The sequence below is a fragment of the Ctenocephalides felis genome, unplaced genomic scaffold, assembly GCF_003426905.1.
Source record: "Ctenocephalides felis isolate EL2017-DRISC unplaced genomic scaffold, ASM342690v1 CF-g0.4_SCAFFOLD_01604, whole genome shotgun sequence".
In the NCBI taxonomy this organism is placed as follows: Eukaryota; Metazoa; Arthropoda; class Insecta; order Siphonaptera; family Pulicidae; genus Ctenocephalides; species Ctenocephalides felis.
Genome location: NW_020537758.1, coordinates 6,927,161 through 6,940,851, shown reverse-complemented (window position 1 = coordinate 6,940,851; position 13,691 = coordinate 6,927,161). Strand labels below are relative to the sequence as shown.

The 13,691-nt window shown below is 24.9% G+C and overlaps 1 protein-coding gene across 1 annotated transcript; it reads left to right on the top strand.

Annotated features, from left to right (window-relative positions):
- The first annotated feature begins 405 nt into the window (after nt 1-405).
- On the top strand, nt 406-13,426 carry LOC113373277 (alpha-tocopherol transfer protein-like). The gene is made up of 6 exons (XM_026613583.1): nt 406-448; nt 6,186-6,369; nt 9,539-9,633; nt 11,548-11,698; nt 12,826-13,019; nt 13,091-13,426. The coding sequence occupies exons 1-6, from the start codon at nt 443-445 to the stop codon at nt 13,424-13,426; spliced, it is 966 nt and encodes a 321-aa protein (XP_026469368.1). The 5' UTR covers nt 406-442.
- The last annotated feature ends 265 nt before the right edge of the window (nt 13,427-13,691 follow it).

Sequence of the window (13,691 nt, the reverse complement as noted above, 5' to 3'; positions counted from 1 at the left end):
TATTAATTTATTAATCTAGAACCAAATTATTTATATTTTTGAGATATTTTTTTTGTAAATATGTTAAAGCAAATAATTTCAATTACATTTGAAAATTATTATTATAATTATTAAATTAAAGTGATTTTTTTTTTAAATTTAACGTTCAATCATATATTAAACCAATTTTAAAATTATTACTTCATATAAAATTATTTATTGTGTTATACCAAAATTTATATTAAAATCATAAATAAATTATATTAAATCATATATAAATTAAATTTTATATAATTTAAAAATTCTGTGCTCTATTTATTTATATTTTTAGTGGTAAAATGAGTTAGAACTTTCAAAGGATTTTATAATATTATTTTTGTTATATATTTAAAGTGTAAAAGTGTGAAATAAAATATTATAATTTTTAATTAATTAGAAGAAAAAACGAAGCTGAAACCAAAAAATGGATGTACGTATTACATTTTTTTCATATATATATATTTGGAGACTATTTTGTACATTTTTGTACAATTTTGTAAATATCTTTATAATTTTATATGGAAGGTTGAAAATATGTTAACAAAAAAATCTAAGAATTTATCATATTGTAACAATTTTTGCTAACAAACAATTAGCACATGCGTAACCGGTCATTTTTATAGTTTTTGCAAAATATTTGATTAAATTTGTATATAAAGACTATAATTTTTTAATTATGTTGAAAAACTAATAAAGTTCTGCATATTTTGTACTATTTTGTAATTTTAAAAGTTTTTGCAAAAAAAATAAATTAAAATGCATACACCAAAATAATAGAGAAAGTTTGCAAAAGCTCACATGGACATTTTTTTAGTAGGGATAAAATATTTTTAAAAATTCATATCGATAGAGATTAAATTTGTATGAAAATGCTGCCATATTTTGGTTTTGTTAGAAATCTAATAAAATTCTGCTTATTTTGTACTATTTTACAATTTCAAAAGTTTTTGCACAAATTTGTTAAAATACAAATTAAAATGTATACACCAAAATAATAGAGAAACTTTACAAAAGCTCTCATGGACATTTTTTCAATTGAAATGAAATATTCAAAAAAAAATATATATCAATATAGTATTATTATAATAAAATTATGCATCATTTTCAGTATTTTGCAATACTTATTCATTAACAAAAATTATTTATTATTACAAGTTTTGGGAACAACCAATTTTCACAGACGTAACCCGAAGGTTTTTTCAGTTTTTGCAAAATATTTTATTAATTCTGTATAAAAATGCTGTTATATTTTGGGCTTGTTAAAAAGCTTTTTTGTAATATTCTGTATTTGTCTAAGTTTTTGCAAAAAAATATTAAAATTAATACTCCACAAAAAGTAGAGAAATTTTGCAAAAGGTCTCATGGACATTTTTTCATTTGAAATTAAATATTCTGAAAAATTTATATAAATCTGAAATTAATGAAATTATGCATTATTTGTAGTACTTTGCAATATAAGTTTGTTAACAAAAATGTTATAAAAAACTAATCAAACCTAAAAATTATAACTCAAACAAATTTTGTGTGTCTGAACCGCAAAATAAATTTAGTATATAAATATAAATTTTACTTCTATAAATAATTTTAATAGTTAATTATAAACAAAGTATTGTTCACAGCTAATTATTTTTTATTATTATTCATAAATATTAAATAACAACAATTTGATGTATTTGATGAATCAGGAAACATTTAACGAGAATAATAAATAAGAAAGTGTCGATTCAAAAAGTGAATGTTCGGTAGGTGGAAATGCGGAAATCAATTTCACGACGTTTATTATAGGAAATATCAAAGAAACTAAGTATTTATATTTATTATTATTATTTTATAAGTTTTATAAGTATATATTTTATGACTTTTTGCGGATATTAAAGCAAAAAAGCGCCTAAATATGCGGAAAACACAACTTTGTTGCTTGTCAGGAAGTTGCGGAAGTAATGATTTTTTGTGAAAAATTTTGTGAGAAAAATTTAGAAACTAAAAATGCCAGAACATAGGAAATTGTATATACTTTTGATAAAAATTCAGTTTGTTTCTACACCTCATATAAAATTTATGTGATATTTATGCCAAACAAGCAAAAATACTACAATTTTATTAGCTTTTGATTAAAATAAAAACTTTTTATATGATGAAACAAAATTTTATGGATTTTATGATAAAAACCACATCAAGATGCAAATCTACTTTCAACATTTTTGAAAATATTTTTGACCAAATCTAAAAATACTAATAATGCTGTAAAATACAAAATTTTAACTACTTTTAACATAAATTAAAACAAATTATACGTTTCATACAAAACTTTTACTAAATTTACAAGAAACTAAAAAAATCCTCTCCAAATTTTCTTTGCCCTCATCTAAATAGTGTTTTATATATAAAATCTTACGATGTTTTATGTTCAATATTACGATGTTTGGTCGTAAATATTACAAATTTATAAATGGTTTTTAAAAAATTTACAATAATACAAAATATGTAGAATTTAATAAGCTTTCAGACACAATAAAAATATTTAGTGCAATACAAAGTTTTGCAGTTTTTGCCAGGAACTAAAAAAAAGCACGTCCAATGTTTAGATTCAGTTTTTATTAAATTTTACCAAATCTATTAACAAAAAACAATAAATTTTTATAGCAAATATTGCAAATAGTCTCTAAAATATTGGGTTGTCAAATATCTCCTTTCCGCTTTTTTGCTCTTGGTTTATAATACAAAAAGGCGGAAGGGAGATATTTGACAACCTTATAAATAAAATTAAAAATCAAGTATAAATTCATCAAAATTTTACCAAAATAACATTTCTTTAACACTATGTTGCAAAAATACAATGAATCTCATTATATAACAGTTTAGTTGATTTTTTTGACATTTAGCGCTAAAAATAGTACAAATTATATAATTCGTAATTGAATTACATCGATTACATATTCGATTAATTTCTCTTTTTTACAATCGAAAATCGTTTTAGATGATTCGACAATTTTAATTCAGAAAACAAATTGCAAAGTAACGATTAACATAACAAGTTGAGTAAAAATATTTAAAACAGAATCTCTTTGTGTAAACAAATGATTATAATAAATTATGAAAACGAGATTTTCCTCGGTTTTTATGTAAGATAAAAGGCTATAATTTACATACATAATTTATTATAGAATAAATAAGTTCCGGATAATTATTTTCCTTATTATAATGTCAAGAAATTCAAGATTTTCAGTAAAATCTTGTTCCTTGTCAATGTGATCAATCTAGTTTGCGTTCTGAATTGAAAATCTTGACATAATAATCTTTGGTTTGCCTTGAAATTGTTTAAACAATATATTCTTATGTGCATAATAATAAATAAATGCAGTTTGAAATGACATGCAATTGCACGTGCACGCCCTTGACAACACGAAAGATGTTGAGTCAGTTGCGTTTATTTTTTTTTCAGTTTTGGGGTAAAAACTTTGAAATTTTATATTGGAGGATAAAAATATTTTGATTGGGTTTAAAAGGTGATAGAATTGTGCTTTTTTATAGTACCACAAAATATTTAGAAAATTTTATATGTTCCTCAAAATGGCGTCAAATTTAGACAAGTGTATTGAGATGTTTGAGTGAGTTGTATTCTGTTTTTTAGTTTTGGGATAAAAACTTCGAAATTTTGTATTGGAGGATAAAAATAATTTGATTAGATTTAAAAGGGGATGAAAGTGTGCTTATTTTCCAGTATTACAAAATATTTAGAAAATTTTATTTGCTCCTCAAAATAGCGTCAAATATAAACACATTTCAAAACATATTTTATTTATGTAGAGTAGAGAGAGTTGCGTTCTTTTTTTTTAGTTTTTAGTCAAAATTTTTAAAATTTTATATAGAAGATAGAGAGCCAATAACATTCAGTATTTTACAGTATTTATTTCAATAATAACAGACATTTATAAATATTTTAAAATAAAATAACAATTGACGACTTTCAAATATCAAATCTACAATTATCCAAGCACACTTTTTAGATTGTATGAAAAATCTCAATAAATGTATATAAAAGTGTACAATTATTTTTATATTAATTGAAAGCTCATAAGATTCTGCCTTCTACAATATTTATTTCAGCAGCTACAGACAACAATAAATACTTTAAAATAAAATATCAATTGACGAATTTCAAATGTCTAATATTTATAGAGACATATTGAATATTAAAAACGATCCGGACGCACTTTTTCAAAATTTATAAAAAATCTCAATAAAAGTATTAAATAATTTTTACATCAAATGAAATCCAATAAAATTCTGCATCTTACAGTATTTATTTTACCAATTGACTAGAAGAAAAAATATTTTAAACAAATCAACAACTTTCACACATCAAATCTTCTTACAAATATAAAAAATTATTTACTACTCGTGCGCACTTCTGAATTTATAACATAATTAAATAAATTTATATAAAAGTGTCAAAATATTTTTACACCACTTGAAAGCCAATAAAATTCTGCATTTTACTGTACTTATTTCACTAATTGTCAAAAAAAAAATTTAATAAATCAACAACTTTCACACATCAAATATTTTCGTACAATATTGATAATCAAGAACTACCCCTTAGTGTACGAGTTTGTACCCAAGCTTACTAATTCTTATATAATTACTATTAGGTATTTGACACAATTCTATGTAAGTCTCTATTGAAAATAAGATTTGTCCAAGTCATTGTTTAAGAAAGTGAAACTACGTTCCTTTGTGTTATGTAATAGTCTTTAATAAATTCGTTCTAATGAATTAGCATAATTGTTCAAATATTATGAAATTATTATTATTTATTAAATATTAGAATTATTATATTAGAATTATTATATTAGAATTGTCTTGTCAAATTATATTTAAAATTGTTTAGAATATATAAAATAGCAAAAAATGATACAGAAACTTATTTTTTTTAACAATTTTTTTATATATACAGTTTTAATCATTTATTTTTTATAGTAATAATTTTTCTACAATTATTTATGAATATTATATGAGGTAACAAATAAAAGTTGAAATATCATAATAAATTACGTATTTAAAACAAAATTAGGCAAGCAACATTAGGCTTTAGAAATATTTTTTAATGATTTTCCTCAATTTTTCATGAAATTCTTCTAAAAAATATTTTTGTTTTGTTTATTTTTTTCATTAATCATTGAAATAAATTCAAGAAAGTATTTTACAACATACAATTCGCTCCAATGACTCAGCCAAAAAAAAATAAGAAACAATATTATGAAATTGTCCCTAATTGTAAGATTACAATGCAAAAAATTGAATTGATATGAATAACATTGAATTAAATCAGAATTAGGTCAAAATACTTCAAATACATTCAGACAAATACTTATACTTACGTGTAAATACTTGCCAGAAGGTAAAAATCAATACAAAGACAAAGATAAATTTTTAGACATAGATGTAAAAATAAAAAGTTTTATTTAAAAATCAATTCTACGTGGAAAAAATGCCTTATAAAATCCATAACTACTTGCCAAAAGGTCTTACATCTCCAATATAACCTTCGCAATTTCTGCAAAAATCACAAATGAGCTCCAAAAAAAATTTACCAACCCTTCAAACCCTATTAACTTTATCTTCCCTTGAAAAATTGACGATTTTCAATTATCAAATCTACAATTACGCGAGCGCGCTTTTTGAGACTTTATAAAAAATCACCAAAAATTTGTATAAAATTGAAAAAATATTTTTATATCAATTCAAAGCTAATAAAATTCATCATTTTACAGTATTTATTTCAAAAATTATAGACAATAATGAATACTTTAAAATAAAGCATCAATTGACGAATTTCAAATGTCTAATTTTTATAGAGACATATTTAATATTAAAAACGAACCAGACGCACTTTTTCAGAATTCATAACAAATCTCCATAAATTTATATGAATGTATAGAAATAATTTTACACCAATTAAAAGCAAATATAATTCTGCATCTTAAAGTATTTATTTTACCAATTGTCTAGAAGAAAAAATATTTTAAATAAATTAACAACTTTCACACTTCAAGTATTTTCGTACCAAAATTGAAAATCAAGAACAACCCTTTTAATTCTACCTGCCCTACATATTTTTGCTCAGAAGTCCTTTACAATAATGTATTTTTTTTCTTTTTTTTCAGAAAAATAGCAGTGATACCGAACAAATAACTAAATCCAAGGATTTTGTCCTAGATTGTGAAATGTCCTGCGAATTGGATCTAGGAGATCCTCCTCAGGAGTTAAAGGAGTATAGCAAAAAAGAACTTGGTGAAGATCCTGATACAATTGCCAAAGTTTTGCAGGATTTCAGGGATCTTATATATGGTAAGAGGGATGAAATATTAGGGATAAAAAATCCTCAAAAAATGGTTTTTGTTGGACGTAAATTGCACCAGTAGAAATCGTTTAACACAACAGTTGCTCAAACAGGGTATGGTGCGGCACAAAGGTGCAATTTGACTTTGAGCTATTATATTGCGAAAACCAGACCAATTTTATGACAACAAATTAAGCATATCGAACAAACTACTATCTGACTATGTTCAGTAAAATTCCAAGCTAAATCATTGGTGTAAAAGTGTTTTTTTTCTGTTTTTCAAAAAATTGAATTGAATTTAGTACTTTTCACCTTAACTAGGTGCAAGCTTTTACAAGGGTTATTTTATAAAAAAAAACTGTTGAATTTAACTTAAAATTAACATTACATCTTATAAAACAATTAAATAACGTATACTTAAAAATTATATTAAGCTCTCGTAAACTAAACAACAGTGCTCACGACCAAAAAACCTAACAACGAAAAAACGTGGTGCGGCACAAAGGTCCAATTTGACTTTGAGCAATTAAATTGCAAAAACCAGGTCAATTTTATTACAACAAATTAAGCATATCAAACAAACAACTATCTGACTATGTTCAGTAAAAATTCCAGCTAAATCGTTGGTGTATGAATATTTTTTTTGCTGTTTTTTGAAAATTTGAATTGAATTTAGTCCTCTTTATCTTAACTAGTTGCAAGCTTTTACACGGGTTATATAAAAAAAACTGTTGAATCTAACTCAAAATTAACAATACAACGTATTAAACTATTAAATAACGTATACTCAAAAATTATATTGAGATCTCGTAAACTAAACAACAGTGCTCACGACCAAAAAAACTAACAACGAAAAAACGTGGTGCGGCACAAAGATCCAATTTGACTTTGAGCAATTATATTGCAAAAACCAGGTCAATTTTATAACAACAAATTAAGCATATTGAACAAACAACTATCTGACTATGTTCAGTAAAATTCTCAGCTAAATCATTGGTGTAAAAATGTGTTTTTTGCTGTTTTTCAAAAATTTGCATTAAATTTAGTCCTTTTTATCTTAATCAGTTGCAAGCTTTTACACGGGTTATATAAAAAAACTGTTGAATTTAACTTGAAATTAATAATACGACGTATTAAACTATTATATAACGTATACTTAAAAATTATATTAAGGTCTCGTAAACTGAACAACAGTGCTCACGACTAAAAAAACTAAAAACACGAGAAAATACTCTTGTTATGGATTTTCAAACAAAGCAATTTATATTCTGATATCAAAGTTGTAAGAATCAAGATGATGGTTGGTTATACATTTTTTGCCCTCTACTTGCAAATATTAATGCTTAAATATTCTTAGCTTTACTTGTTTTTTAGATATTTTAAGTAGTGGGCTTTTTTTACAAAGAATGAAGTAAAATTTGTATAATATTCTATTAGAATCCTTAAAGATTTTCATGAATTAAATTTAACATAAAAAAATTGTACTAAAAAATATCAAATTGTTACGTATAATTAGTTTAAATATTCATTTCAAATAAACATTATATATATATATATATATATATATATATATATATATATATATATATATATATATTTCTTTTAATTTTTATTGAACTGTTTATATTTTCTTCTGACTCACATCTTGTTAATAACACATTTTAATTTTTTCCAATCAGACTTTGAATTTTTGCGTAAAAACTTGTAAAAACTGGTAAATAATTTATTCTAGTAATTTGTTGAATAAATTATTTAAATATAAATAATGATATTTCAAGTGCTCTCGTATTTATTTGAATAAAAATATAAATAAAAATCTATTTCAAGTGTTTGGTAGGAAAACATATATGCATTGGATTTAGTTGAAAATATATTTATGTGTTTATTTATAGATTTTATTATATATTTGTTTATAGATGGCATGTTTTATAAAAATAAACTATAAATAGAAATTTTATATATGTTATTTATATGTTTATTTAATTTAATATAAATTTTGGAACGTGAGATAATATTGCTATAGTAATTTTATTAACTTCCCGTAGGGTAAGTTATAGTAATCGCAATAAAATAAAAAATGAAAATTTTTATATATCTTTACGTTTCAGAGGTTTCTGAATATTTTGGCATACCTTAGAAAAAATGGATGTATGTGTGTGTGTGTGTGTGTGTGTGTATGTATGTATGTATGTATGTATGTATGTACGTGTGTGTATGTATGTGCGGATACAAATTTTCGTCGACGATTTCGAGAACACGGATCAACCGATTTGAATAATTCAAAAAACATTCAATTCGTATTGATAAGGAGACGTGCTGATTAGTTTTTGGCAAAGGCAGGTCTAGCCGTTCCGAAGATACGGGGCAAAAAGTGCCGAAAACGGTAACTCAGTTTTTAAGAGAACGGAGCGTTCGATTTGAATAATTCAAAAAACATTTTACTTGTATTGACAAGATGAAGAATCGATACAACTTTGATGATGGTAGGTCTAGCGGTTTCGGAGATATGGAGGAAAAAGTAAAAAAATGAGCCATTTGGTGGACAAAAATGATCATTAGACATATGCACATCAAATTATCAGATATTTTATAAAGATTTTAACAATCAGTATACATTTTGTTAACATTCCTATGGGTTCCGTACCAATGCTTATGCGTTAGACAGCGACGCGGCGCTTACGCGCTTTATATTTTGTCCCTATGCAGTTAAAGCAGTACGATTGCTTTGAAAAAAAAGTTCAGATCTTCCACAATATGTCAAAATAAAGAAAAGAATTTTTTTTTCGAAAAAAAATAAAAAAAAAAAAAATTTTTTTTTCAAAAAAGAAGTAATTTTTTGTACAATTTATAGTTTCTCAAAAATCTTATTTTTTCAAAGTAAATTTTTTTCAAAAATGTTAATCGTTTTTAAAAAAATAATAATTTTTGGTACGGGAAGTTCCAGCAATTTGCCTTAAGGCACGATGCCTTAATTGCCTTAAGACAGAATTCCACTTACAGCTAGTTTAAATTGAAAAAGTACTTTAGTGTAATAAAGTGTCATTTTGTTCAAAATTTCAATATGCAAGTATATATAACTAGTTGTACTATATTTTAGTAAATTTTATCTAGTTTTTATAATGTAAATAAATTAAAGTGTCCAGAACAAAACTTTTATACATTTAATTTTTTTCTTAGAAAGAGGAGAATGCAATCCACATAGAATGGACGACAAATATCTAACTAGATTCTTACGAGCAAGAGGATTCCATTTGGAAAAAGCACATAGACTGGTAAAACTTCATTTATTAAAAAAAAAATAATAGAATTTATATTTATATAGTTTTAAACAACACTTAAAAATAAAACTGAAAAAATATGTCACCATATTGAAACATTTTGTGGTATGTAAAAAATTGGAGAATTCGATTGATAAAAAAGTGTTCATACTAAATTATTATGGATTTTATACACGCATTTTAAATTTTTACTTCAGAAGTTCTATAAATATATTATAATATTTTTTTACAATATTGTATCTAATTTTAACTAACAGTTAGAACAAATTCTTACCTGAATATTTGCAGCAAATTCATTTGGAGATTTTATATTAAGTCTTGTATGTCTGAAACATAAATAAAATATTATTATCAAGGTATAGTTGAGACTTTTGGTAGAGAAAGATAAGTTCTTAACTTTTTATTAAATTATTTAAATTATTTCATTTCTCGATAATATAAACAAAAAATACTATTGTAGAGCAGGATTCTTAAATTTATTCCAATGCTATAATTAAATATTATTTATTGTAATTTATTTTAGACAAATATATACTGAAGTCCAATTAGATAAAATCACTTATATGGTTCCGTGTTTTTTTATAATTTTGAACGATATATATATATATATATATATATATAAATAAATATATAAAATTATATTTATGACCTTCATATATATATATATATATATATATATATATATATATATATATATATATATATATTAGTGTTTTTTAGATAATGTTATGAAAGTGCTAGCATAAATAATTGCAAAATATTTTGCAATTATTTACGTACTCAGCTTTTATTGCATTATTATTGCGTATTTTGCAAATACTAATATATATATATATATATATATATATATATATATATAATAAAATTAATTGATTTGAAAATTAATGATTTTATATGTCATAGTTTTTTTATTTAAAATTTGTAATATTTTATTAAAATTAATGATTTTGCACTAAATTGTTAATAAAATGTCATACAATCCAATTTAAAATTAAAATTTTAAATATTTTTACCAAATTGATTGATTTGTACAAGACATAAAAATATCGACTACTTTTTCAAGAAATTGTTTACAATTTACTAAAAAGACTAAATTGTTCAAGTTAGAATCGAAAAACAATATTTGTATTTAAGTTTAAGTTAATAATTGGGTGTACATAAGAAATTTTAATTTTAATTATAAAATATTTTATAAAAATTTTTTGACTCGTGTAAAAGCTGAAGGAAATTATTAGTATGCCTGTTAGTGAAATTGTTTATAATTAATAAAACGAACAAGCTAATATAAATTTATTTATAAAAACGATACTTAGATGAATTGTTAATAAAATATCGTACATTAAAATTTTATCAAAAAACTTAAAATATTTTTAAAAAATTATTTATCTCGTGCAAAACCTGAACATTTTTACACATTTTGTCTTGGATATGTAACAAAATTATTTATAACTATGATAGCAAGCAAATTAATTGCAGTCTAATGTTATCAAATCATACTTATGTATATTTTTAATAAAGTTTCGTACACAAAATTATAAAATTGATTTCTAAAATATTTTATAAAAAATATTAAACTCGTGCAAACCCTTGACAATATTTTTAGTACTCTTGGATACCATGTGACAAAATTACTTATAACTATAAAAATAAACAAACTATTTAAAATCCAAATTCAACAAAACCTACTTAAATATTTGGTTAACAAAATAGAAAACACAAAATTTTTAATATAAAATCCCAAATATTTTTAAAAAAAATCTTGAACTTCTACAAAACCAAGACGAGATTTTCATCCACCCAGGACACTTCTTCACAAAATTGCGATAACTCCCGTACTAGTCAGAATTTTTCAAAATTTCAAATTATATCCTATAAACAACTGATTTCTAAATATTTCTGTATTTTCAGATGGTAAAATACTATAATTTCAAAGAAGATAATCCCGAATATCACGAAGACGTCAACCCCTTAGATCTCCGACACATTGGCGAAGATGACATTATGACTGTTTTGCCATATAGAGAACAGACAGGACGTCGGATATTGCTTTATAGAATCGGTAAAATAATAATTGATACCACCTAATATAGGGTATGCCATGTAACATTTTTCATTTTCATTTTTATTTCAACGATCAGCCGAGGCTTTTTTTCCTCATTTTTGAATGAAATTATTATAATCATTATTAACTGAATTAATTGCATTATTAACTGAAAGGATTGTACTTTCAAATAAAAAAAGAAATTTGAGAAAATATTCAATAGTTTGTAAAAAATAAAGTTATTTGGCGGACCCTATACTACCAAATACCACCTAAGATCACCTGATACCATCTAATACTACTAAATACCACCTAATACCACATAATAAGTAACACTGAAAATTATCTAGCACCACCAAAAACTATTTTATACTACCTAATACCACAAAATATCACGAATTACTACCTATTACCGCTAAATATCGCTAAATACCACTAAATATCACCTAATACCACATAATAAATGCTACTAAAAGCCATATAGTACCACCAAAAACCATACAATACCACCTGATACACCTAATATTACCAAATACCTCCAACTACCACCCGATATCACCGAATACCACCACATACCATCTAATACCACATAATAAATACTACTAAAAGCCATATAGTACCACTAAAAATTATCTAGTACTACCAAAAACCACCTAATACCACTAAAAACCATCTTGTGCCAAAAAATACCACCAAATACCTATAAATACCAATAAATACTACCAAATACCATCTGATACCACATAATAATTACCACTAAAAACTATCTAGAACCACCAAAAACTATCTACTATCATTAGATACAATCTAATGTTACCTAATACCTCCAACTACTACCAAATACCACCATTTACTGCCAAATACCACCTGATACCACATAATAAATACCACTGAAAACCATCTAGTACCGCCAAAAGCCATCTAATACCACCAAAAATCATCTAGTAGTACCCAGAACATTCTAATACAATCTAATACCACCAAATACCTCCAGATACCACCTGATACCACCTAATAAAAATCACCAAAAACCATCTAGTGCCACCACAAACCATCTAATACCACCAAAAAAACACCAATACCACCAAATACCACCTAATACCACAAAATACCACCAAAAAAATTAAACGAAAAATTTTTTTCAGGTAATTGGGATCCAAGTAAATTCGGCATCGAGGAATTATTCAAGGCGACTCTGGTGATTTTGGAGTTAGGCGTTTTGGAGCAAAGGGCTCAAATTTTGGGAGGCGTTTGCATTTTCGACCTGGCGGACATCACTATGCAACACGCCTGGCACGTAACGCCATCTGTTGCCAGGAAAGTTGTCGAACTCATGGTGGTAAGATAAAAGACAATTGTGGTATTTGTAGAAAATTCTGGCAAAAATTATAAATGTTTTTTCATGTTTAGACAAGTTTTCCCATGAAGACTTATGCAATTCACATCCTGAATCAATCGTGGGTTTTTGAGGTTATTTTTGCGATCTTCAGGCCGCTTTTAGACGCCAGAATGCGGGACAGGATTTTTTTTCATGGTGCTGATATGGAAAGCCTCCATCAGCACATAGATCCTAAATATTTGCCGGAGGTTTATGGAGGTTCGAGAGAAGAGTGCCCTTATTATATGTGGTTTGACAGTTTGAAGTACAATGTTGAGGTTATGGACGAATTAGCCTCCTTGGGCTACCGTTCGGAGGACAAGGATGTTGGGGTTTATAAACCTACTAGGACAAATTTTGAGGAATAAATGATATAAAAAAATTGTTGGAGGTGTTGAATGGTGGTGTGTATTTGTATTTTGGAGGCATTGTTTGTTTTTTGTTTAGGTTTGCAAGATTTTTGTGCGATAACCTATTATTATTCACAAAATTTAATACACAAAAATTGTTTTTGATTATTTTAACAAATCCCTAAAGTCTTATTTAATATTTTGTAGGACATCCTAGAAAACAATTGTCAAAATTTTGTTGTAAAAAATTATTGTTTAACGAGTTTTGAGAAAATCAAAGAAA

Coding starts and splice junctions, on each gene's coding strand:
- LOC113373277 (XM_026613583.1), top strand. Junction 6,370..9,538: donor TTTCAGGGATCTTATATATG/GTAAGAGGGATG, acceptor TTTTTTTCTTAG/AAAGAGGAGAATGCAATCCA. Junction 11,699..12,825: donor GATATTGCTTTATAGAATCG/GTAAAATAATAA, acceptor AATTTTTTTCAG/GTAATTGGGATCCAAGTAAA.